General features: G+C 48.0%; 1 protein-coding gene across 1 annotated transcript; it reads left to right on the top strand.

The window, feature by feature from the left end:
- The first annotated feature begins 6,931 nt into the window (after nt 1-6,931).
- On the top strand, nt 6,932-20,855 carry LOC142913291 (hydroxylysine kinase-like). Its single transcript, XM_076060830.1, has 8 exons — nt 6,932-7,062; nt 7,369-7,515; nt 7,979-8,103; nt 12,298-12,625; nt 15,638-15,780; nt 17,198-17,378; nt 18,527-18,832; nt 19,513-20,855. The coding sequence occupies exons 4-8, from the start codon at nt 12,301-12,303 to the stop codon at nt 19,581-19,583; spliced, it is 1,026 nt and encodes a 341-aa protein (XP_075916945.1). The 5' UTR covers nt 6,932-7,062; nt 7,369-7,515; nt 7,979-8,103; nt 12,298-12,300; the 3' UTR covers nt 19,584-20,855.
- Nucleotides 20,856-21,459: the final 604 nt, after the last annotated feature.

The raw sequence follows: 21,459 nt of genomic DNA, 5'->3' as shown, positions 1-21,459 counted from the left end.
TTACCGAAAGAACCAGGAATGTGAACTGCATGAAATATAAAGTGGGTCACGTGCATGCCTCTCGACCAATAGAAATACGCGGCGTTTTTTTAAACCGAGGGGCAATTCCCCACCCCACCCACCCTGCCCCCCGTCCACCCCGCCCCTTACACCCCCACCCCGCCCCCTTACACCCCGCCCCCTTGCACCGCCCCGCCCTCTTCCACCCCGCCCCGCCTCCTTCCACCACGCCCCCTTCAAACCCCGCCCCTCCTCCACCCACGTCTCTCCGTGACGGTTTGAAGGCCCAGTTCAGTTTTCAGTTTATTTTAGCCCTGTGAGCGATTCGGCTCTTGAATCGGGTGCAACCACAACAAACAAAAAAAACAAAAACACGAACAAGAAAAACATCTTAAAGTGACTATGTGACTGTGCAAACAGAAAATCCATGAAAAAAACAGCAAAATATTCCTGAAAAAAGTAGCCGTACACCAACGCTGTGTGCAAAAAATCCCAGTGGGATGCAAGTCAAACAACAACCACAAAAACTTAGATTAAGGCCATCAGTTTAACTCCGTACTACAACAAAACAAACATGTCCAAACCTAAAAACGTTTTCCAAATCACCAAAAAATAAAGCCATAATTGCAGCGTAACAGTGATCACAGGGACTGTGACCGAATTTTTACAATTAACTACATAAATAACATGTAACACCAAATCCTAGAGCCATAGTTGGCTGCATGAGTTACTCCACAACAACAGATGCATCGGTCTGAGTATCAAATTACTCAATGTACCTTTAAGATCAGCACGCTAAATCAAAATACAGATAATACTTTGCAGCGTCATCCGGAGCGAAACATTTTATTTTATGTTACGCCAATGAATAGCAGTGGCAGCTAGGGGTGTACAACTCCTCGAGAGCAGTTTTGAGAGAAGATCTCATTGGTAGCGATTCAAGTTGCAGTTTATTGGCAATAGCATTCCAGACGCTGGGGGCATCAATAGCAAAGGCCCTTCCTACGGCAATAGGGAATGTGAAGCTGGTAAATGAGCGAAGACCTGAGGTCAAATTTGTTATTTGAAATAGAGTGGAGATCCTGCAGGTAGTCTGTGGATTTTTTTGTAAGTACATCGTGAATAAATAAGATCTGGTGCACAAGCCGTCGAACATTAAGAGACGTTAAGTTTGACCCAATGTAGAGATCACAGTGGTGAGTCCTATATGTGCAGTTCAATGTAAATTTTAAGGCCGAGTGATAGATGGAATCAAACTTCTTCAGTACAGTACTTGGGGCTGATTTATACACGATGTCACAGTAGTCAAGTAGAGGCAGTATGGTAGCTTTTATCAATTCCAAACGGAACATTGGGGGGAAGCAGTGCTTGTGTCGATACAGAAAACCAATTTTTATTTTTGTCTTTTTACCAATATAATCAATGTGATCTTCAAAATTCAGTTTTGAATCCAGGATGACCCCAAGATACTTATAGATCTTGACTTGCTCTATTTTATAATTATTTAAGGAATGTAATTGGGGAAACATGACTTCCTGCTTCAGTCCTGGTGAGAAGCATAGCACCTTGGTTTTGTAGGTATTCAGGACTAGTTTAAGAGCAACTAGCTGATGTTGTAGTTTGTTGAAATCACCCTGTAGCTTAGCAATCACGTCATCCGGAGAGCGGCCAGCAGTAATCACTATTGTGTCATCTGCAAAAAGATTTACCCTGGAATGATCCAGGTCAGTGCCCAAGTCATTGACATAAAGAGAGAAGAAAAGGGGGCCGAGGATGGAACCCTGTGGAACCCCTTTTGTTATCTTAACACTGTTTGACCTCCAACCATCTGTGAATACAGTTTGGGTGCGAGAAAAGAGGTAATTTTGTAACCATTTTACTGTGTTTTCGGAAAAACCGAGGCAACTTAATTTACTAAGCAGGGTGTTGTGGTCTACTGTATCAAAAGCTTTGGACAGGTCTAGAAAAAGACAGGTACAGTACTGCTTATTATCAAGGCTACTGTAAATGTGATTCAGAGAGTCTAATGCAGCAGATGTGGTGCTGTATTTTTTTCCGAACCCAGATTGTTTCAGATGTAGTAGATAGTTGGTGGACAGGAAACTGCTAATTTGGTAGGTCAATAATTTTTCAAAAATTTTCATCAACGGGGACAAAATTGAGATAGGTCAGTAGTTATTTGGATCATCTTTAGGGCCCCCTTTGTGAAGTGGACGGACATAGGAATGTTTCCATTCTAGAGGAACTGATGCTTCTTTGATGGACAGGTTGAAAATATGGGCTATATGTTTGTATATTAGGTGACCAACAGTTAGTAGAGCAAAGACGGGAATACTATCTGCTCCGGAAGAGGAAGACCCTTTGAGGTAAGACAGTTGTTTCAGAACATTACTTTCGTGGATTGTCTGGAAACTAAATTCGTTTAATGTTTGGACAGGGGTGTAGGAATTTGCATGAGCAGAGGTGACTCCCAATACATTATAAAAAAAGATTACCAGCTTCAGAAAAATGAAGGTTAAAATTGTCAACTATTTTTTTGGGATCTGAAAAATATTCCCCATTTCGGTTAAGCTCAACGGGCAGATTGTCTGTTTTGGATGCCTTTTCGATATATTTGTTTTCAAGAAAATCCTGGCATTTCCATGTGATTCCAGGAGAGTGGAGGAAAAGTAGGCATTTTTTGCATGCCGTATTTTTTTGACGTATCTATTCCTTAAAATCCTGTATTCTAGCCAGTCATTGACCAAATTACTTTTCTCAGCACATGCCCAAGCCTTGTCCCTAGTTTTCATTAGCTTTGTAATCAAATGATCAAACCATGGTGGGCGGTTGCATTTAGTTTTAAATCTAACCAACGGAGCATGTTTGTTAAGAATTTGGAGAAACGTGTACCTGAAAGTCTCCCAAGCCGTAATCAGGTTGGGGATATCACAGACCTTGTCAATATCCGAGTGAAGCACATCATTAGCAAATGCCTGAGTGCTGAAGTGTCTCATAGAGTGCTTCTCAACCAATTTAGGGGGGCTTTGGGTCTGGCTGATGATCTCACTCCAAAAATGAAGGAGTGATCACTAAGGTTATTACCCAGAACACCAGTCAGTGTGAAATTGTGAGGGGCATATGTCAATAGGACGTCAAGCAGAGTTGACTGTCCCGAATATTTTAGGTTGGGTCTTGTGGGGACATTTATTAATTGAAACAGATTAAATTCATCTGCAAAATGTGTGGCCACGGCCGGCGGGTTTAGCCAATTCCAATTTAGATCACCCACTAAAACTATTTCACCTTTAGGGAGGTGCCCAAAAAGCTCTCTCAGTGCAGACGCAGCTTCAACATCCTTCCCACTAGGCGGTCGATAGCAGCACACTACCAATATCTGTTGATTATTTGGGAGCGTTATTTTGAGAGCGAGACCTTCAAAGCAACATTTTTTAAACAAGGAGTGAGCTAGTGAACAAGCTCCTCAGCCGCCACCATTTCAGTCTCCGACCGCCAGCGCTTCCTCTGCGTCTTCGCCATCAACAACTCCAAGTCCTTCGAGGACATCCACCAGTACAGGTGGGTCGGTGTGTGTGTGTGTCGGACTTAACGCATCCACAAGTACAGGTGGATGTGTGTCGGACTTAGTGCATCCACAAGTACAGGTGGGTCGGTGTGTGAGTGTGTCGGACTTAGTGCATCCACAAGTACAGGTGTGTGTGTTGGACTTAGTGCATCCACAAGTACAGGTGTGTGTGTGTGTGTCAGACTTAGTGTATCCACAAGTACAGGTGGATCGGTGTGTGTGTGTGTCGGACTTAGTGCATCCACAAGTACAGGTGTGTGTGTGTGTCGGACTTAGTGCATCCACAAGTACAGGTGTGTGTGTGTGTCGGACTTAGTGCACCCACAAGTACAGGTGTGTGTGTGTGTCGGACTTAGTGCATCCACCAGTACAGTGGGTCGGTGTGTGTGTGTGTGTGTCGGACTTAGTGCATCCACAAGTACAGGTGTGTGTGTCGGACTTAGTCCATCCACAAGTACAGGTGTGTGTGTGTCGGACTTAGTGCATCCACAAGTACAGGTGTGTGTGTGTCGGACTTAGTGCATCCACAAGTACAGGTGGGTCGGTGTGTGTGTGTGTCGGACTTAGTTCATCCACCAGTACAGATGGGTCGGTGTGTGTGTGTCGGACTTAACGCATCCACAAGTACAGGTGTGTGTGTGTCGGACTTAGTGCATCCACAAGTACAGGTGGGTGTGTGTGTGTTGGCTTAGTGCATCCACAAGTACAGGTGTGTGTGTGTCGGCTTAGTGCATCCACAAGTACAGGTGTATGTGTGTCGGACTTAGTGCATCCACAAGTACAGGTGTGTGTGTGTGTGTCGGACTTAGTGCATTCACAAGTACAGGTGTGTGTGTCGGACTTAGTGCATCCACAAGTACAGGTGTGTGTGTCGGACTTAGTGCATCCACAAATACACGTGGGTGTGTGTGTGTCGGCGGTGGGTGGCTTACTGCAGCTACCATATCATGCGTCTTGTGCTGGAAGAAATAAAGCCTCCAGTTAAATTTTTGACTTGTTACACTGGTCTACAGCCAAAATGCTTTCGAGAAATAAACATGTAGTCCAACTTTACTAATTCTGTGTCACTGAGCTGTCCACTTGACACCACCTGAAGGAGACTTGTGTTGCCTCCTAAACGTCGTGATTTAATTGTTTTCTTTTGTTTTATTTTATTTTTCCTCCGTGACTCCACCGTACAAATTCTCAACATTGTTTCGTGAGGAGTCGACTCCTTTTTAATCGCATTAAGAATCGACTCCCATTGACTTGCACGGGGAATCGGATTGTAGAGTTGTGTTAGAAATCGATTGCTCATTGAATTGCATGAGGAATCGACTTAGGGTCTGAATCAATTCCTTGTCGACTTGTGTTTGGAACCGGTTCGTCGTGTGGAGTTGGATCCGGGTCCGGGGGGTTCAGCATTGCCTGGTGAGTTTACACTCAACACTCACCACTACTCACCACTAGTACACTCACCACTACTCACCACTACTCACCACTCACCACTAGTACACTCACCACTAGTACACTCACCACTACTCACCACTAGTACACTCACCACTCACCACTAGTACACTCACCACTAGTACACTCACCACTACTCACCACTAGTACACTCACCACTAGTACACTCACCACTACTCACCACTAGTACACTCACCACTAGTACACTCACCACTACTCACCACTCACCACTACTCACCCCTAGTACACTCACCACTACTCACCACTAGTACACTCACCACTACTCACCACTAGTACACTCACCACTCACCACTAGTACACTCACCACTACTCACCACTAGTACACTCACCACTACTCACCACTCACCACTAGTACACTCACCACTACTCACCACTCACCACCAGTCACCACTAGTACACTCACCACTGGTACACTCACCACTGCTCACCACTCACCACTACTCACCACTACTCACCACTAGTACACTCACCACTAGTACACTCACCACTAGTACACTCACCACTCACCACTAGTACACTCACCACTACTCACCACTAGTACACTCACCACTCCCCCACTCCCCCTCCCTCCCCCCCAGGACGAGGGACTTTGTCACCACCATGGCCAACACGGCCTTCCTGTCTCACGCTCCGCGCCCTGTCCCTGATGCTGCCCCTGCTGCTGTCCCTGCTGCTGTCCCTGCTGCCCCTGCTGCTGTCCCTGCTGCTGCTGCCCCTGCTGCTGTTGCTGCCTCTGCTGTCCCTGCTGCTGTCCCTGCTGCTGTCCCTGCTGCTGCTGTCCCTGCTGCTGTCCCTACTGCCCCTGCTGTCCCTGCTGCTGCTGTCCCTGCTGTCCCTGCTGCTGCTGTCCCTGCTGCTGCTCCTGCTGCTGCCGCACTGCCGCTTGGCTCCCCGCTGTGCCGCTGGTGGCTCGGCTTCCTGGGCGCTCTCAGACGCTGCTGCTGCTGCACCACCAACACCACCGCCGCTGGCTGTGGTGTTGGTGGTGGTGGGGGTGGTGTTGGTGGTGTTGGTGGGGGTGGTGGTGGTGTTGGTGGTGGTGGTGTTGTCGGTGGTGGTGGAGGTGGTGGTGTTGGTGGTGGTGGTTGGTGGTGGTGGGGGTAGTGGTGGTGTTGGTGGTGGTGGCGTTGGTGGGGGTGGTGGCCGTAGTGTTGGTGGTGGTGGGGGTGGTGTTGGTGGTGGTGGCGGTGGTGGTGGTGGTGGTGGCGGTGGTGTTGGTGGTGGTGGTGTTGTTGTTTGGCCGGATTGAGGGGGCTAAGCGGGCGCGGCACGGGCTAGAGAAGAGATGGAGTGATGTGGTACAGGAGGACGTGGAGCTGAGTGGACTTGCCGATGACTGGTACCAGCGGTGTCAAGATCGGCCTCTGTGGAGGAGGCTCGTGAAGGATGCTACTGGGCAGTTGGAGGCAGTCGCCCTCCAACAACAACGGAGGGCGGAGGAGCGACGCTCACAACAGCGAGCGGAGCGCCGGGTGGCTAAAGCACAGCAGGTTGGCACAGTAGGGGGCACAGGTGGTGCATCAGCCAGTCATCTCAGTCAGTCGACCCGTGGCACCTGGGTCTGCCCCGTGACCTCCTGCCAGCGGGCGTTCGACACTTCACGTGGCCTCAGGGTGCACATAGCCTGGCACAAGCGTCGTGGTGACGTCACCGCCACTTAGTGGCGAATGGCGGTTGTTGTTGTTGTTGGTGGTGGTGGGGGTGGTGTTGGTAGTGGTGGTGTTGGTGGTGGTGGTTGCGGTGGTGGCGGTGGTGGTGGTGGTGGCGTTGGTGGGGGTGGTGGCCGTGGTGTTGGTGGTGTTGGTGGGGGTGGTGTTGGTGGTGGTGGTGTTGGTGGTGGTGGTTGCGGTGGTGGCGGTGGTGGTGGTGGTGGCGTTGGTGGGGGTGGTGGCCGTGGTGTTGGTGGTGGTGCTGGTGGTGTTGGTGGTGGTTGCGAGTAACCCGAGAAGTGGGCGGTTGGGGTGGTGAGGGCGGCTGGGACGCTGCGCTCACTCCTCACGCTGCTCACTGACCGTGAGGACGACGACCAGGTGAGACCACGCACAAGGATATGTGTCTGTGTGTGTGTAGGTCGACTCAGCCTCAAATGAGTACCTGGAGCGATGTGTAAACATCGCCGCTAGGGAGACAAAGGCGGCCGGGCATGGTGCTGGCCACCCACCCCCTCGTGTGCCGTGCTGGCCTTTAAAGGCGCTCACTAACAGCACTTGCCCCTACAGTCTGTTAAGGCTATACGGGGTATCTTTGTCTGTGCGCGGCACGGGCTAGAGAAGAGATGGAGTGATGTGGTACAGGAGGACGTGGAGCTGAGTGGACTTGCCGATGACTGGTACCAGCGGTGTCAAGATCGGCCTCTGTGGAGGAGGCTCGTGAAGGACGCTGCTACTGGGCAGTTGGAGGCAGTCACCCTCCAACAACAACGGAGGGCGGAGGAGCGACGCTCACAACAACGAGCGGAACGCCGGGTGGCTAAAGCACAACAGGTTGGCACAGGAGGGGGCACAGGTGGTGCATCAGCCAGTCATCTCAGTCAGTCGACCCGTGGCACCTGGGTCTGTCCCTTGACCTTCTGCCAGCGGGCGTTCGTATTATGAAATAAAAGGCATAATTTTTGTATGTAAATATCTTATCTATAAACGTCTCCGCGCGCGTGCGCTTGCGAGGGATTTGCCTCTCGAACCGTGGGGTTGACATCGAAAAAAATGTGCCAGCCAGCACGCCCTAAGCCCCACGGTGGGAATAGGCTCTTCCTTTTTCATGTCCGTCACCTTTAAATTAGTCACAGCGATTTCGTGGGATTTCGCTATATGAATTTATTTACTGCGCGACATTGACCGTACCAACTCACGCCAATTGCTTGGGGGGGGGAAGGGGGCGGTGGACCGCGCCAAGTGTTGTGCGTTCAGTGGAGCTCACACCGGACATTTTATTTCACGTGTTTAACAGAACACCCGGCAGCCGCCTCCCCCCAGGAGGGACCCCGGCGGATCCCAGGACACCCAACAGCCCCCTCCTGCTACGGGGCAAGGGATATTGCGACTGCCCCTACTGGACTATGTCAGTCCTTACAGGTAAGTTGTACACAGACCGTCGCTACACATAGCCCATGTACACGCCCCTCCCTACACTATTATCAAACAAATAAGTTGCCAAATATTACAATGATAATGTTCGTGCGCAGATAATAACTCGGGTTCATTGTTTACTATTCCCAAACAAATAAGTTGTCTGATATTACAATAATAATAATGTTTGTGTGCAGATAATAACTCGGGTTCATTGTTTACTATTATGAAACAAAGAAGGTGGCAGATATTCCAATCACTTTCTTTGTGTGCAGAAAAATACTTTTTAAATTCTTAGGTTGCTACATGTTTCCTTTTTGAGCTGTGTTTTTATGACGCTGAGACCGTGCACTGCCAGTCTGTGATGTGGCTTGTTGCCTGCTGATTAATTCACGCCAGTGCACCGCCGCTATTATACACACTGCTAATTTAGCTTTTGCCCATTATGAGTGTATGCCAGTCTATAATCTGTTGCCTGCTTCTTTACCTCACTCAGTGTACTGCCAGCCTTTCATGTCGACTGTATCCTGATTTTTCAGCTGCTGCCCATATTGCCAGCTTTTTATGTCGACTGTAGCTATGCTTATGTCATTGAGTCGACATACTGCCACTCTATAATCTAGACTGTAGCCTGCTTCTCAACTTACCTGTGCATACTGATGCTCATTCATGTACACTTATTTCAGCTGATTTCTTCTATGCATTTCTACTATTTCGATTGCTCACGTCACACTATTTGCTGATACGTAGTACTGCGATGCTCATAGCTGTGCCATCATCGGGGATTGCTGTGCACGTCGATGTGTGTGTGTGATTTGATGTGGGGAGCGATAGTGTAGCGGTTAGCGCACTGCGCTATGAACCTGGCGACCTGGGTTCGATTCCCGCTCACAGCCAACACCAGTGACGATTATCTGAACCGGTCCCGGGCCTCCCCTAGGTCGACTCAGCCTCTAAATGAGTACCTGGTGCGGTGTGTAAACATCGGCACTAGGGAGACAAAGGCGGTCGGGCGTGGTGCTGGCCACTCACCCCCTGGTGTACCGTTCCGGCCTTCATAGGTGCTCGCTAACAGCACTTGCCCCTACAGTCTGTTAAGGCTATATGGGGGATCTTTGTTTGTGATTTGATGTGTGTGTTTGAGTCCATACGTGTGTGCGTGTAGGACCATACGTGTGTCTGTCTTTTTCTAACGGACAACCCCCGATGTGTGTGTGTGTAGGTCGATGTGTGTGTGTGTCAGTCCAAGGGTGCGTGTCAGTCCATGTGTGTGTATCAGTCGATGTGTGTGTGTGTAGGTCGATGTGTGTGTGTGTGTCAGTCCAAGGGTGCGTGTCAGTCCATGTGTGTGCATCAGTCGCTGTGTGTGTGTGTAGGTCGATGTGTTTGTGTGTGTGTGTCAGTCCAAGGGTGCGTGTCAGTCCATGTGTGCGTGTCAGTCGCTGTGTGTGTGTTAGTCGATGTGTTTGTGTGTGTGTTAGTCAATGTGTGTGCATGGCTCCATGTCAGTGTGTAAGTCAATGTGCGTTTGTGTGTCTATGTGTGTCAGTCGATGTGTGTGTGTACGTCCATGTGTATGTGTGTCAGTCCATGTCTCTATGTTAGTCCACATGTGTGTGTGTAAGTCCATACATGTGTGTGTGTGTAAGTCCATGTGTGTGAGTTGATATGTGTGTGTAACTCCATGTGTGTGTATCTAAAGTAGAGTCCATATGTGTGTGGGGCAATGTGTGTGTCAGTCTATTTATGTGTGTGCGAGTCTATGTGTGTGTGTGTAAGTCAATGTGTGTGCGTGGGTCCATGTGTGTGTATATATACGTCCGTGTGTGTGTGTGTCTTACTCGATATGTGTGTGTGTGTAATGACGTGTTTTTACGTCAATGTGTGTGTGAGTTCACCTTTGTCTGTGTGTGAATCGATGTGTGTGTGAGTTGCTGTATGTGTGTAACTCCATGTGGGTGTATCTAAAGTGGATGTCTATGTGTGTGTAAGTTCATATGTGTGTGTGTGTAAGTCGATGTCTGTCTGTGTGAGTCTATATGTGTATGTGTGTGCGCGTGTAAGTCGATGTGTTTCTACGTGTGTGGGTCGATGTCTGTGTGTAAGTTGATGTGTGAGTCTATCTTTTTCGCCCGGGCAACGCCGGGTACTTACCGCTAGTAAAATAATAAAATATAAAACAATACAATTGTAGTTTTATAAAACAATACAATTTTATTGTTTTATAAAATTGTATTCTATGCTAATTCCTTTGTCAAAGGGTACCTCTGCGGATGTGTATACTTTAACTTAGCTATTTCAATGAGCCATTTCAATGCTAAATTCTATGCTAATTCCTTTGTCAAGGGGTGCCTCTGCGGATGTGTACACTTTAACTTAGCTATTTCAATGAGCCATTTCAATGCTAAATTCTATGCTAATTCCTTTGTCAAGGGGTACCTCTGCGGATGTGTATGCTTTAACTTAGCTATTTAAATGAGCCATTTCAATGCTAAATTATATGATAATTCCTTTGTCAAGGCGCTTTGTGTTTTTCTTCTCACACAGCTTAAAGGTCGTGATCTAAGCGTGGCTTCTCTCACTCCAGCGCTGTCCTCCAGACAGTCTCGTCCCTTCACCTGATGAAGGCCGCTTGTGTTGTGGCCGAAACGTCGTGATTTTTTGTTATTTTATTTTCACCTACGTGACTTTACCCAATAGAACCAAAGAGTATATTTTATACTTTTTGCATTGTTTACACTCTGGAAGCTACCCACATGGCAAATTTCAAGTTTGTTGCATGTCGGGAAGTATGCTAAACATTTCGAACAGACACACATATTCACAAATTTCCCTTTTATCTATACAGACGAAGGGGTGGGTGACAGCACCACGCCCGGCCGCCTTTGTGTCCCCAGTGGCGATGTTCACACACCACAGCAATTACTCGTTTGAGGCTGAGTCGATCTAGGGGAGGCCCAGGAGCGGTTGAAATAATCGTCACCGGTGGTGGCCGTGAGCGGGAATTGAACTCGGGTTGCCGGGTTCGTAGCGCAGTGCGCTAACCACTACACTACAATGCGTTAAGCTTCCACATGCGTGGGTCACGTGACAGATTTGACGTCACAGCTCACTTGCCGTGCAAAAAAAATGCATTATTGAGCTCCCCCCCTCCTCCCCCCAGAAAAAAACACAAAAGTGTATTTTAATATTTTTTGCGTGGTGTACAGTCTGGAAAGTACCCACATGGCAAATTTCAAGTTTGTTGCATGTCGGGAAGTACGCTAAACATTTTGAATAGACACACATAATCACAACTTTGCCTTTTACATATGTATGGAGATAATTTCGGCCAGGGCTGCTCTGTGTCAGCGACTCTGAAAAATCTGCTGACACCCGGCACACCACGTCCAGTGTGTACCTTTCGCTATCGCCGTGGCTACCGGGGCTGTGCTGCCCACTCCACTCCGCACCAGCGACCCGGAAAATATTCAGTGACAGATTAAGCCCTGATTATTATTCACACAATTACACATCCAGTGGAATTTGAACACGTGATTTCGTGCTTACGGGACAAGGTGTTTACTCGGTGGGCCATAGCTGCAGCTCCCCAATGCTGCATAAACCCACGGTTCTTGTTATAATTCCAGTTACAGTAATGCTACTTTATCAGGCACTGGCTGTATTTCCACTGAAATACACAAGGATAATTCTCTGTTATTACGAATCTTATATCTGACATGTTTAAGTGGTGCTTTTCTGTTCGGTGAAATGTGTTGCTATTAAATGTGATGCGAGCAAAGAGACTTGTTTATTGATCGCTGATCGATCGATTGACTTCATGGCCGAGCGGTAGCGCGTTGCAGATGTTTGTGGTACGAGCCCCACGACCACCCCGGTTAACGCTGTGGGTGTATGAACTGTAAATATTGCGGACTGTCTGCTTCACAGTCGGATGCTAAAGATCTCGGAGATGTAATTTAAATCAGTAGTATGCCACGTGTGTCGGCACAATTCTGTAAATGCGACAACTACTGTGGGCTGTCCGTGAAGCGTAGCGCCTCCAGGGTGTAGCCTCGTGTGTACGCTGAGCTTGTTTCGCACCGTACGTAGCCAACCGTGCTCATCGGAGGCGCCTTGCGCTGCACGAATGGAGCGGATGCCAACGTGCACTTGCAAAACCCAAAAGCTTTTTGATTGCCCTCGTTTTGTCCGTTGAAGACGATGCAAGCCGCGCCGCAGGACGATGGCAGCGAGCACGAGAAGCCGTGCCTCAGCGAGTCCCGCGCGGCGGAGCTGGTGGAGCGCCTCTACGGGGTGAGCGTGGCGGGGGTGAGCCCGCTGGCGAGCTACGTCGACCAGAACTACCGTGTGCTGGCGCGCGACGGTCGCCAGTTCGTGCTCAAGGTCACCAACATGCGGGACAGCCAGCGGCCGCAGATGCTCGAGGTGCAGATGGCCATGATGAGTTTCCTGCGGGAGAGGGGCTTCCCCATGCAGGAGGTGGTGGACAACGTCAGCGGGAAGATCATGTCGCTCGAGAACATCGGTGAGCTGCGCCCGCGTGGGTCCCGGGAGCAGAGACATTGGAGAAGAGATGTACGTAATACTAAATCTTGTTCTACTTGATGTGCGTCTCCATCTCCCTTTGTCTCCCCCTACATGCTAAGGCCTCGGCACAGAGACCCTATCTCTCTGTGCTCCGTACGTTGTGTCTCTCTTTGTGTCTCTGTGTGAACTCCCTTCTACTTAGGTGTCTGTATATATATATCTGCGGTTCTGTGTTTCCTCTCTCTTAAATTTAGCTCTTCTATGCCTGATGATGATTGCTTGCGTTGCAATCGAAACGTCGTATGCTATTATGTAATTTTATTATTATTATTATTATTATTTCTTATTTCTACGTGACTTTACCGAAAAAACCAAAGAGTCATTCCTGCAGTCACGAAAGTGACAAATCAAGTTTAATAGATGTACAGTGCAGTACAATTGATTTTGCTGCAACTGAACTCTGGCCCCCACAACATAGCACCACGCAGCAGCCTGTGATGCCTGTTTAATGCACGATTGTAACCCATAGAAGCCCTAATCCAGGCTCAACCTGCTTAGCTTTCAGATCTTATGATAGGGCACATTCCAGGTGATTTAGTCATAGGCTGATAGTAATCATACGAACACAGCATTGGTTTATACTTGCAAAGACAACGATCAATATCCGAGCATGAGGCGGTGGTATAATACTGGGTCTCACTCCACTGACGATAAGTGATGTAAAAGGATCGTACTTTTTAGTTTTTGTGAGGTTGGTGGATGTAACGCACTGCTTGTTGGTACTGGCCCAAGGTCCACATTGTGATATTTTGTAAATTCTTCATATATATATAAAAAAAAACAATGTTTGGTGTGTGGGATGAAACTGGAATGACTGCTCACAGCAAAGCCACACGGACGAGACGATAACATCTGTGGTGAGAGATCAGAAGCACACTTGCTGTTTTCTCATCTACTGACCTGCAAGTTGGTAGATATAATGTTTGTACAGTTCACCGACGCCGCCATTCGCCAACTGCACAGTGTGTTCCACCTCCCCACACCTCCGATGAGCACGGTTGGCTACGTACGTATGGTGCGAAAGAATTTCAACATACTTACAAAACCTAAATCGTAATTTTTGTTTCTGCTTATCTTCCCACGAGACCCTGAGAAGCAAACGTCAAACTCTTTGCATCGAGTTCCGGATTGGCTGACAAGGGGAACACGTCAAACCAAAACCATGTATTACATGAACAAGCATAGACGGGAAAGATATGTCACAAGTGATATATTGTAGAGATATGAGAGAGATTTATTCATGATAAAGGTTTTTGGGTGAGATCACGTTATTTATAAATGTGTCATAACCCTCCACCACCCGACACAGCCAAACAGTAAAAAATGTGTCACGTTGACAACACATAAAATAGTTCACTACTTTAGCCCACCGGTGTGATGAAGAGTGAATCCATAACATTTACAATATTTGAATACGACGTTTCGCTGGTAATTACATCCAGCATCATCGGGCAATTCGCCAGAATGGTGAAGCCCTCACTTGCTCCCCGTCTTAAATAGAGCAGCAGGGTGATGTCATCATTTAACTCATTCAGAGAGAGATTTAATCAGAAATATGATATTTATATGGAAGAGATAGGAGAAAGATCTATCCGCAAGAGGAGAGATTTAGAGAAATGCAAACATGTCGATACAGAGCTTATCTCTCCCCCACACCCACTCCGGCCTCCTGCATCGCATCACTTCTATTAATATTATTATTGTAATCATCATCGTTACACTTGTTTTCACAGCAGAGCCTCACTGAGTATCGGGAGGGTCTTGTCAAACTTTTCAGTTGGGGGGAGGGCGCGGGGGCGACGGTTGTCGTGTGTAATTTCAAGTGAGTATTGCTGACTGAGACATGTACTTAATTAGTTCTTGTAAGGCGTGGCGGGATAGTTGTCCTGTAGACCAGAATGAATTAATTTTGGTGGTTCGGGCTTGGCCCACGGGCTGTAGTTGGGACAACACTGGGCTGCTAAACATTTGTAAAGCAAAGTGCTTCATAGCTCATCGGATTCCTCCAGTAAAAGTACATATTCTGATTATAATGCCAGGGCTAGCAGCGCTCCTTTAAACCCAGGCTCGGGGTTCATCGCGTGAGCTGACATCGCCGCCCAACGCCGTGTTTGGAATGCGAAGATCACGGAATGCCGCTGACCCTTATATTTACGTGATGGAACGAGCGATAAAAGTCGCCTCCTGATGCAGATGGGGCCCCCATTCACCCTGCTCCTAAGTAATTTGCTCAAGCTGAACCCAGGGAATTCAGCTAGACTCGTGGTGCTGACGTATCCATTCTGGCCCGAACCTGGGCGAATTGCCCCCGGTTCCGGCCAGCGTGCGCTAAGGCGTGAGGGTTGCGTGCCACGTTGCAACTTTGGCGGATGCCTTACGCATGGGTGTGGTGAGGTATTATTCCTCTCAAATGCTTTATTTAGCTACAGCGGTTTAGACAACAAGGCCATATAGGAATGCAAATTTCGGAATGCGTTCTTGTTATTAATTTCTGCGTTAATAGTATCGTGAAAGAAAGTCATGAGGAAAAAATCACTCCAATTTACTATTGTTGGGGGGGGGGAACAGAAATACTCGATTCAAGTTGCTTGAGAGATTGGCGTTTTAAAGACTACACGAATTTTATGTGCGTTATATATGGGACTTAGCACGTTCATTATTGTTATTAACCATTTAATGCTGAGCAGCAAATTGCCGCTTAATTTCCTAAAAAAAGAATAGTAGCCTTGGCTATCAGTTGAGCAATTCATCAGAGACCCTGTGTAGTATAGCACGTGGGTAATGAACACAGGGCGCAAAGTGGTGAGTTGACACTTTGGCCAGACCTTGGAGGTTCCGATATCAGCTTCCAAACAGCTTTTTATGTTCCAGCAAAAGGAAGCGACGGTGAGATTTCACTAACCGTGGTGACCTCTTGACCTCGGTGGCGACTCCTGCTGTGAATTCTCAGACTGCGGCGAAGGAGAGAAGGAGTTCAACGTGCGGCTGCTCACGTACCTGCCCGGCGTGCCGCTGTCCAGGGTGCTGGCGGATGGCAGCCTGTACTACCAGGTGGGCAAGCTGGCAGCGAGCATCCACCAAGCCCTGCAGCAGGTACGAGCGCACGAGCGCCTCTTGACAGGTGACGTGAGACTGCAGGGATTCATATTCTTGTTGCTTTCGGTAAAGTCACCACGTAGAAGGGAAACAATAAAATAATAAAAAATATAAAACAATAACATTCTCACGACGTTTCGACTGCAACACAAGCAATCGTCATGAGGTGTGAAAACCACAACAAGGAAATAAATAAAAAAATCTTGTTGTGGTTTTCACACCTGATGATGATTGCTTGTGTTGCAGTCGAAACGTCGTGAAAATTCTATTGTTTTATATTTTTATTATTTTATTGTTTCCCTTCTACGTGACTTTACCGAAAGAAACAAGAATATGAGAATATTCGACAAAGTAAAGAGGCAAAAAAGAAATAACTCGCAAATTACTTCATTGGGAAATGCGGAGCGATAGTTTCCCCAACCCCTTACTGCGACAATCTTAAAAAAAAAGTCTTGAGTCTCGGCGAGCCTTTTCTCTCGGTAAGCAAGTGTAATGTGACGTAACGAGCCCACTCGCTCAGAACGTACGCAGCTGTTCATAATTAGCAATGTGAGAGTCCTTTCAAGTGATCGAATGGCTGGTTTTCAAGCAACGTATTTTTGTTTCCCCCCCCCCCAAATTTTATTCCAAGCGTCGGGGTGGAGCGGTGGCGCAGTTGTGCGCACACTGCGCTACGAACCCGGCCACCTGAGTTTTATTTCCGGCCACGCCTAACATTCGTGGCAAGTGATATCTGAACCAGTCCTGCCCACCCCCCCTTGTCCTCTATCCTTCACCAACCTACACTGACCAGTTTGGCGAAGTATGGTCAAACACCCTACATGACCAACACTGAATACGGCAGTGCCTTGATAAGGGCTGTATGAGTTGTGCTAATTGGTGCCATGTCATGAGATGGAAAAAAACATCTCATTCTGTGCATCACCTCTGGTTAGAGAATGGCCCGCAGAAGGTGATCTCACAAAACTACTTCTCAGATCCATTCAAGTGTCCTGTTACTCACAAATACCAATCAAACATTTGCCAGCCGCACGCAGGACTTGGGCAGCCCCACCCTCAGCTGCATAATAAGTCTAGATTTTTAGCTTTCGTGACTGCAAGGATTCATACTCTTTGGTTTTTTCGGTAAAGTCACGTAGGTAAAACTATAAAATGATAGAATTTTTAAAAATGTAGTTGTTTTTTCATTTATTCTTTTATTTTATAGTTTTACCTACGTGACTTTACCGGAAAAAAAAACAAAGAGAAAATAATAAGTCAAGGAGAACATCTTTTTTGAAACGAAGACTATCCTTTGCTAGCTTGACGTTTTGCTGCCTTTAACTTACATGTGTACTCAACTGGCCAATGCGATGTTAATCTCGTATTGCATTTTTTGTCATCTTACCGCCTTCGTTTTTAAACATCTGCATAGTTTGAGCACCCGTTCCTGCACTCCCTGCAACTAGACGATTTCATCTGGAACCTGTCAAACACCCACCTGCTCGAGCCCTACCTCTTCACTCTGGACGGCGACCCCAACCAGGGTCTGGTCAGGGAGGTCATCGCCAAGTTCCGCGAGGAGATCCAACCCAACCTGCACAAGTTTACCAGATGTACGCTCGCCTCGCAGCTTCACCCGGGACGTAGCTCCATGCCTCAGGGGGCGAGGGGCGCTTCAGGCCACCGACGAGGCCTTGAAGCCACGACGGGTGCCGCGTACGTGTGTACGTTGAACTTCTTTCGCACCGTACATAGCCAACCGTGCTAATCGGAGGTGCGGGGGAAGGACAACAAACTAAACACAAAAAATCAGTTCAAAAATAAATTAGTGTTCAATCTAGGTTTAAAAGTGCATAGCTCCAGTGCTTCCTAATATCGGAAAGAAGAGCTTTTCAGACGGCCGCAGAAGTGCATCTGAAAGCGCGCGATGCGGTGACCGTCTTTGTTTGTTCGATGGTTAGCCAAAAGCCGCTGCGAGGATCACCCGAATTCGCGTGATGGTTTATGCTGCTTGACGAGATCAGCAAGGTATTGTGATTCATTTGTGGCAAGCATTTTCTTTGCAATGTGCTTTACGTGATTACTTTTACCCAGCATACACAGATGCATTACAAGGCATGCATGTAATGGGGGACACTCGCACAGACACTGATCACAGGTGAAATCAAATGACAGGGTTATTACATTCAGACGCTACTGTATATAAATCATAATTGTAATTTCTACCAAATCATTTTTCAATGGATGCTAAATCGTGTTCAACAGTTTTTGTTACACATATCCTCATAATAATAATGTACAGCCCTTTGTCAATGCACTATCTGGACGAAGGCATTCCCAGGCTGTGTAGGGTCATGGGGGTTGTTTTGCCTCCTTCACCATGCTGGTCGGTGAGGAGGTAGGTAGGATCCCAGGACTGGTTCAGATATCAGTGATGTTCTCCATGGCCGGGAATCAAGGGCTCGTGATGCGGTGTGCATACCACTACACACCGCTCCATATCTTGCCCCCGTGCAGGGTTGTACGACGCTGGTGGGTTATTGTAATTCTGTGCCTTTGAAGGCAGGAGAAGAAGTCGGTGATTCACTGAGACTCTGCGGGGGCCGTTCTTAGACTCGCACACGCGGCTTGCGCAACACCAATCGTGCGGAGGGAATAAAAACGGCACGGGCACGAACGATGACGACGGCGACGAGGGGAGGACGGTCAACAATAAAAGACAACGGACGAAATCAAATTCGACGTTTCCCCCTCGCCGCAGGCATAATCCACGGTGACTTCAATGACGACAACATCCTGGTGCAGGAGGTGGCCGCGGGAAGCGAGCAGCAGCAGCAGGGGCCCAAGTCGGCGGAGGGAGCGCCGCGGCACCGCGTCTCCGGCATTGTGGACCTCAACTCGATGATGTTCGGCTACCACGTGTACGACCTGGCCATGGCCATCATGTACATGATGGTGGAGAGCGGAGAGGCGATGGAGGCCGGGGGTCACGTCCTGGCCGCTACGAGAGCGTGCAGGCCCTCACCGAGGACGAGAGGAGGGCCGTTTACTTCCTGGTGGCGTGCAGGTGAGAGCGGAGGTGGGGAGGGGGGCCGGGGCAGGTCGGGTCGGGTCTGCCCGGATCGCCGTTGGCCGCATCGGGAAACGTTGGCTTCAAAAACCTGTGGCGGTTGCGTAACGAGAATTAATCCAGGTCTGGCGAGAATCCGATAAACTCGATGATTGTGCGGCAAAAAAAAAAAACACGTGCTTTATTATTTATTTAAAGCTCTTCATCAGACCAATGATGAATGAAGGTCTTGCCAATGCCATGTCGATCGTCGCGGTGGTTGACCATACTTCACCATGCTGGTTAATGTGTATTGATGAACGGGGGGGATCAGTAACAGTTTAGACATAATAATGCTGATTACCATGATGTTGCTAACAGCACTTCTACGGATGCTGCTGATGACGGTGATGATGATTATAGAAAAGACACTCATAGCAATGTTGTTTACGATCATGTTGCTGATCACGCTGCTGCTGCTGCTGCTGGAGACGAGGAAGATGAAGACGGCGACTTTCCTTCTGCTGGCACTTCTGCTGCTGACCACGAGACTTGATCCAACTATGGCTGCGATTCCTGGACGCTAAAATCCCAGCCGATCAACAAGTCGGCAGCAAAAACCCTCTTGAATAACAAACGATATTAACCGTCACGACAGCAACGGCGACAACAACAACATGGTCTACTTTTCCCCGCAGGTTCTGCCAGTCGCTGGTCATGGCCCGCTACACGATCCTGCGATACCCGCAGAACGCCGACTACCTGCTGATAACGGCGCGCACCGGCTGGGTGAAGCTACGCGAGCTCTGGACCAGGGGCCTGGAGGACATGCAGAGGCTGTGGTCCGATGTTGCGGCACGGTACAGAAACTAGAACCGCGGTGGAGATCGAGACGGACGGCGAGGAGAGAGAAGGGGGAGTTTGGGGTGGGGGGGGGCCCACCGTGAGACACGTCCTCCCACTCGCCCCACCGGTACCTCCCGAGGCTTCGCAAGGAACCGGTTTCAAATTGAACGTGGCGCCGTTGGTTTTGGACACGTGCGATCTTTGAATACGGAATCTGAAAAATGTGAATTGCTCATGCCAGGCACTTAATGCATAGGGGAGGTTTTTCGTGGCTTCAGGTTAGGAACGTATTGTTGCTGCATCCAGCGCTGTTGACAAAACGGCGTTCACATGCGCATCCGTGGGTGATAATAATAATAATAGTACTGTCAGAATATTTGTTTCCCGTTCATTTACTCAGGAAATCCTGACTGTTTCTGAGATTTTGTATTCATGAAGTTCCAGCGTTCAGATGTTCGACCAATTCCTTTGTAGCTTGTTTGGCTCGTGAGAGGAAACCGGAGTAACTCGGAGATTACCTGTGCATACGAAAGGTGGTGGGGGGGGGTAACACTCGACAACTGCATAGATGTTTTATATTTTTATTATTTTATTGTTTCCCTGCTACGTGACTTTACCGAAAGAACCAAGAATATAAAAAGCGTCACCGTACACCGACATCTGTTGGCCAACTTGCAGCGCAAGGCCTAAAACGTCTGCTTTTCCCAGACAGTCTTCAAATTAAGCACTCAACCCAGGCTCTTCCCCGGTTGAGCTTCAAAGATCTGACGAGATTTGGTGCATTCTGGGTTAATTTTGTTATTTTGTGAGTTGCAGTTGCATTCAGATATTTTTTTTATCTAAACTACAGTTGACCTTAGAACCCTCAGACATGGGCGTGGGGAGTCCTGGCCTCGTGAAAGATCAGTCGACTTTCTTGCGTTGCCATGACCTTCCACTCGGCGGACTTTGGGAACGGTAGTGGGGTGGGGGTGGTGGGTGTTTGATGATTTTGCTGTAAAGGTTTCCTCTACAAAAGTGGGACACTCCTGGGTTTTGCCACCAAGTACTAAGTCATGTTTTGCAGAGGGGTCAAATACTTATTTCCCTCATTAAAATGCAAATCAATTTATGAAATTTTTGACATGCGTTTTTCTGGATTTTTGTTGTTGTTATTCTGTCTCTCACTGTTCAAATAAACCTACCATGAAAATTATAGACTGATCATTTCTTTGTCAGTGGGCAAACGTACAAAATCAGCAGGGGATCAAATACTTTTTTCCCTCACTGTAAGTTCGATTACAGGGAATGACTATAACATGAATTGAAAGTGATATCTGGACCCCTTCAAACAAACCGCATTGACCAGTGTGGTGCAGTATGGTCAAGTAACCCATATAATATGGGGAAAGGCATCATCCAGCAGTGGATTGATCTGAGGCTGTGAAAATTGGCTAAGCCTCGAACGCAGATGCACCACGTATACACTGCCGCCTCCTGTCTTATGCCATTACCGACGAGAATGTTGCCCTCTCATACTAAATTAAAACTTTTTTATTTTACCAGGGCCCACTGAGCTGTAAAGCTCTTTTTTTTAGAAGCGACCTGGCCACAAATGATAGCTCAACGAAGTGGCTTATCGTGTGAAAATTTCTAGCAGCCAAATACTCCAAACACATGCTTCTGAATTGGGAGGGAAAAACCGGAGGACTCGGAGAAAAAGCCACACGATCAAGGGGAGAACATCCAAATATACAGCAGCAGGCATCAGTCGAGATCGAACCAATGACCTCCTGTATACCAGGCGAGGTAGTTAACAT

The sequence above is a fragment of the Petromyzon marinus genome, unplaced genomic scaffold, assembly GCF_048934315.1.
Source record: "Petromyzon marinus isolate PM22_M1 ecotype Great Lakes invasive population unplaced genomic scaffold, UKy_Petmar_22M1.pri1.0 PM_G_Scaffold_24, whole genome shotgun sequence".
NCBI classification, from domain to species: Eukaryota; Metazoa; Chordata; class Hyperoartia; order Petromyzontiformes; family Petromyzontidae; genus Petromyzon; species Petromyzon marinus.
Note: the sequence above shows the minus strand (reverse complement) of the source record. Positions and strands in the feature narration are given on the sequence as shown.

Bases quoted from the DNA above. Each gene is read 5' to 3' on its own strand.
- LOC142913291 (XM_076060830.1), top strand. From the start codon at position 12,301: ATGCAAGCCGCGCCGCAGGACGATGGCAGCGAGCACGAGAAGCCGTGC. The intron at 15,781-17,197 runs GTACGAGCGCAC...ACATCTGCATAG, and splicing joins TCCACCAAGCCCTGCAGCAG to TTTGAGCACCCGTTCCTGCA. The intron at 17,379-18,526 runs GTACGCTCGCCT...CCCTCGCCGCAG, and splicing joins CCTGCACAAGTTTACCAGAT to GCATAATCCACGGTGACTTC.